The sequence below is a fragment of the Anopheles cruzii genome, chromosome 3 (assembly GCF_943734635.1).
Source record: "Anopheles cruzii chromosome 3, idAnoCruzAS_RS32_06, whole genome shotgun sequence".
Classification (NCBI taxonomy): Eukaryota; Metazoa; Arthropoda; class Insecta; order Diptera; family Culicidae; genus Anopheles; species Anopheles cruzii.
The window spans coordinates 81,473,899-81,478,980 of NC_069145.1; the positions used below are offsets into that span (position 1 = coordinate 81,473,899).

General features: G+C 55.8%; 1 protein-coding gene across 1 annotated transcript; it reads right to left on the reverse strand.

Moving 5' to 3' along the window:
• Positions 1-2,701: 2,701 nt before the first annotated feature.
• Positions 2,702-4,616, reverse strand: LOC128271115 (glucose dehydrogenase [FAD, quinone]-like). The gene is made up of 2 exons (XM_053008553.1): positions 3,791-4,616; positions 2,702-3,729 (listed from the first exon to the last, which is right to left on the reverse strand). Exons 1-2 carry the CDS (start codon positions 4,614-4,616, stop codon positions 2,702-2,704), a joined length of 1,854 nt encoding a protein of 617 aa, XP_052864513.1.
• Positions 4,617-5,082: the final 466 nt, after the last annotated feature.

Consider the following 5,082-nt stretch of genomic DNA (forward strand, 5'->3'; position numbering starts at 1 on the left):
CCAACCGCGGCATAATGCAACAAGAAATGTACAAGAAAACCAAAAATAATTTGACATCTCCCGGGGCCATTTTCTAAACTGCGCTGGAAAATTAAAATTGCAATCCCATGATTTGAGTGAGCCTGTCACTGGAGGGGGGCTTAGAAGGGCCCGTCGCTGCCGCCGCGTACCATTTATGCAAATGTGGAGCCACACAGTTTCAAAGGATAATTACAGATTTCACCATCAAACCCCCAGAAATGGTGGGTTACGGTTTGATCCGCTCCGACCGTTTGTGAAATGATAATGATTTAATAATATTTATAATAACCGCAGACGGACGGGACTCCGGGCCGCAGAACCTAAACCGAAAGTGGCGGAACCGCGTTTTCTTCCGTCCGCTTTTGGCCAATCATTCCGCGTATCATTCCCCGGTTGGATCCAGGCACAGGTTAGCGCTACAGAGCGCGTTCGAATTCTTGGCGATTTGGGTAGTCCTTTTGAGAGGATCCCCGAATCGAGGATACTCTAGCAGCGCCTGTTGCGCTTCCCCGGTGCAATTGCACCCGTGCTGGGCGCTGCTGCACATTATTTTGTCACTGTCCGAACGAACACCCGGATCAACACGGACAGCCGGTCTTCGGCCGCCTGTAGAGAGCGATCTTTGAGCCGAAACTTCTGGCCGCCAGGAAAAGCAAAAAACGGAAGAGGACCCCCGAAATGTAATAATTAAAGTGTCACGGACGGGGTGGAGGGCCCCCGGGGATGCGATGGCGGCCCCGGGGGAGGGGGTGTGTGCCGGGTTCTAAATTAGAGCCCCGGCAAAGTTGTGCCGTGCCGTGCAAAACTGCAGCAAAATTTTAATTTCATGCTCGTTGACTGCACATGCTGCTACCGTGGGGCGAACCGGCCAAGCGCCAAAAGTTTCGCCCGTTTGGCGCAGCGAGCTCCGGGCCCCGGGTCCGGGAACGGGACGAATGAATGTGCATAAATTTGTGCTGCCTCGCAAGTGATAAGATTAATTTCTTGCCCAGTCCCACCGGAATCACTGAGCGTTGACGAAAGTTTGCCTTGGCGGCGAACTTTCTACTGGCGCCACGTTACTTTGCTTAGAAACTCCGTAGTTCCGAGAAGTTCGAAGCGATTCGGGAACCAAAAGTCCACAGACGGCCACAGAGCCTTAGAGCGAAAACGGTTATAAAAATACGGCTCTAGTGCGTAATCAATGTCTTAACGATTGTGGAAATCTTGAGAAACTAATAAAACGCTCAACCGAACATGACGAAACGGCTTTCCACACGGGGTCGGCTGACGGGGTCGGTTCGGTTTCGCAAAGAGCTCGCAGAGGAAAAATAAAACTCTCACGCCCCGGATGGCACAAGACGCCGAGTTCGGAGAAAAGTCCACCAAAGTTTAATTGCTAACGTCTCCAAAACGGCAGCCGCGGCCGTTGCTTCATAACTCATCGATAGGTCCTAAACCGCCGGTGACTTCGTTTATCGAGGTTTTCCCACCGAAAAGCTTTCGGCCGGCCCATTCTCACTAACTCTGATTGTCCATCGGTGGCCGGTGAAGGAGAAACTCGACGATGACGGAGACAAACGGTGGTTTTCGGTTTGGATTGCTATTGCTATGTTTCCCTTTTAATTGACTACTTTTCGGCTGGCGAAGGTCTTAAAACGGCGTGGCCTGGCCTTTCAACCCCACGGCGGCCGATGGCGGCGGCACCACTGATATTAGATTCCAATAAAACAACGACAAAATCGCGTCGATGTCGATAATCTCGCCGGCAACCCGATAGCGCCCGATAGTTCCCCAAAATAATTAAGTTCCTGTCCCCGGCCCCGGATCGGTGGGAACGTTACTCGTCTCACGATTTGACGGACGATTGTCACACACGGCCATCGGCCAGTGGGAAGTGGAGCTTCGCCGCGACTCGGAATATATTAGCTAATAAATTTCGTCAACCAACCGTTGCGGCCGTTGTCCTATGATTTCTTCATACCAAACGCAGCGCAGCGCCCATAAAACGGCGCGCCTTTTGGGGTCTCCAGAAAAACAGACAAAAAAACGGCCCCAGAAGACTCAGCGCACCCGGGTTGGTTGATATTCTCCCGACGTTCTCCGAAACGTCACGAGCATCAACACCTCGCCGACGACGACGACGAAGGGCAATCCTTCAGCCGGGTTTCGGTTGTGACCGGAATGGAGTATCCAATAAATTTCTCGTTCATAAGAAAAATCATAAAAACGGACATTTTTGACCACAAATGGGATACGCGAAAACAAAAAAGGCGGACAAGGAACTAACGCAACGAGAGAGAGAAAGAAAGCGAAAGAACCGACCCTGGACTGCATGAGGACGTGGTTAAAGAGAGTCCCAGGCCCACGTACGATCCCTCAGAGGCGCAAGATGCGCCGGTGGACTCCAGTTCGGATGGTGTGAACATAGGCGATTTAGAATTCACATCCCCACATGACGACGACGACGACGACGGTGTGGCCAGTTTTTGTTTTATCGTTTTTCGGTTCGTTTTGGAAAAATTTTTATGTTCTGTGGGTCCATCCCCTTTCACACCTTCGGTGCGCTGTAGAATTCATTCATTACTAACCCGACCGATCCATTTATTGAGTTCTCCAAAGGAAGATTACCGAGGTCACTTACAAGCTTAGAATTAGAATTATCAACCATGTTCTAGTAATCCATAGAATTAACCAATACCTAGTGGCCTTCGTTGTCTTGCTTGATCATATCGGCCGCCTTCTCGCCGATCAGGTAGCTCATGGCACAGGTGTGCCCCGACGGAGGCTCAGGGATAATGCTCACGTCGGCCACCCTTAACCGGCCGATGCCTCGTACCCGCAACCGTGGATCAACCACCGCATCCGGATCATTGTCCGGTCCCATACGGCACGTTGCCACCTGATGCTCGAACGTGGCCGTCAAAGTACGCACGTGACAGCGCCAATAGTCAGCCGTGTTGAACTCCTGCTGCTCGCAACCCGGCACCGGCCGCCGGTACTGCTCGATGCCCAGCCGCTGCAACGGTCCGGTCTGCGCAATCCGTAACACCTCCTGGATCGCGTACACCAACGACTCCACGTCGCGCTCATCCTCAAAGTACTGATACCGGAAGATCGGATGGTGGAACGGGTTGCGCGACTTGAGCTCCAGCCGACCGACGGTGTGCGTTTTGAGTAGCATCGGCAGAAACATAAAGTTGCGCGTACCCTCCAGCGGTCCGTAGTACCGGCGGACCAACTCATCGGGCAGATGGTAAGCGCCGCGGGTCGCCAGCGACGAATCGAAACTGAACGAAGTGAACGACTGCATCACCTCGACGTCGGGCATTTCCGGATCCGGATCGGCCGCGACCGGTGACTTCACGTACAGTAGGCTCTCGATCGAGTTCGAGGTCAGTGGTCCGCTGCCCCGCCGGAAGCGCAGGATCTCCTCCAGATTGATCACATTCTCCAGGCTGACCAGACCACGCTCCTCGGCGGACCCATTGTGGACGATGAAGATCGGACCGAACACGCCACCGTGCTCGTAGATCCTCCGACCGACCGGCAGGTCCACCAGCACCGGAATCCCATGCTCCGCCAGGTGGCCCCTCGGTCCAACGCCCGAGTTCATCAGCAGTTTGGGCGTTTCAAATCCACCCGCCGACAGAATCACCTCCCGCCGAGCCCTGGCCGTTCGGTAGCGCTTGTTTCGGGTAAACTTCACTCCAACGGCCTCGCGCTTTGCTGTCGGGGCAACAACTCCAACGATTAGACCCGTTTCGGGAACCCTTGCGATCCTACCTACCTTCGTCGAAGAGGACCCGCACCACCCACGAGCGGGTTGAGATGTGCAGATTGGGACGGTGCCGGACATTCTTCAAGTAGGCGGTCCCTCCGGTAATGCGACGCCCGCGTTTGGTGTGAGCCTGCAAGAACGAAACCCCCGCCGTGTCCCCCGCGTTGTAGTCCAAATAGCTGTAGCCGGCTTCCTGGGCGCCGGCCACAAACGCTTCGGCCACCTGCGTCCGGTACGGGCAGTCCTCCACCGACAGTGGGCCACCCTTGCCGTGGGCACCGTTCCCATCGAAGTCCCGCACGTTGGCGTCCTCGATGCGCTTGTAGAGCGGCAGCACCTCATCCCAGCTCCAACCCTCCATGCCGGCCCGGGCCCAGTTGTCAAAGTCACGCCGGTTACCGCGCGTGTAGATCACGTTGTTGATGATCGACGAACCGCCGACTCCGCGGCCGTGCGCCCAGTTACACCGGCGCCCCGTCAGTCCCTGGCAGCCGTACCGCTGTGGTTCGGTTGTGTACCCGAAATTGTAGTCCGTCGCGGCCAGCATTGGTCCCAGGAGCGGGGGCTCGGCAAACGCTGGTCGCTCGCCGCGCCCAATCTCCAGCAGCAGCACCGTCACGGACGGATCCTCCGAAAGGCGGTTCGCCAGTACGCAGCCCGCCGGACCAGCCCCGACGATCACGTAATCGTACACGTCACGCAAATTGGGACCACTGTCGTACTCCAGATCACCCACACCCGCCACCAAGCCAGCCAGATCGTTTAGGAGGCCCTGAGGAAGGATGGCCACACTCAGCTGGAACGACAGTAGAACCACTACACTGGTGCACCACATTTTGACAGCTTGCTGACACGGCCACGTCCTGGCTTGCAAATATTATTCGCACACAAAATTCGCGATCCGCACACCAGAATCACCCGAATGGTTCTGGCGCGCCGCGGTTCAGAACGCGCCGCGGTTCAGTGGCTCGCCGAGAACCGTCGGCATCGAAACCGGTTGCCTCGGAAACCGTTAGCTGTGTTCCGTTCTGAAGCTGCAAGGCGGTCCATTTTTTGCGTGAGTCCCCCGGCCCGCGGGGGTCACATCTCAAGTGCCGCGGTTCATTAGCCTCGATAGCTCCCGGCACAAGTGGCACTCGACACGCATGTTTACGGCAGTTTCTCCACGTCAACCGCGGGCGGGCGGATAGAACGTTAACAAAACATGCGCCGACAACAACAAACCGGTCACCAGAGCGGTCCTGAAGATCACCGTGGAGGGGCAGCCTCCACGCGGCATCTTCGTGGCCTCCCATTATTAC

What these genes read in the sequence shown, in the direction of transcription:
- LOC128271115 (XM_053008553.1), bottom strand. Translation starts at nt 4,616, where the DNA reads ATGTGGTGCACCAGTGTAGTGGTTCTACTGTCGTTCCAGCTGAGTGTG. An exon ending in GCGGGTCCTCTTCGACGAAG is followed by an intron (nt 3,730 to 3,790) that starts GTAGGTAGGATC and finishes TTGCCCCGACAG; the next exon opens with CAAAGCGCGAGGCCGTTGGA.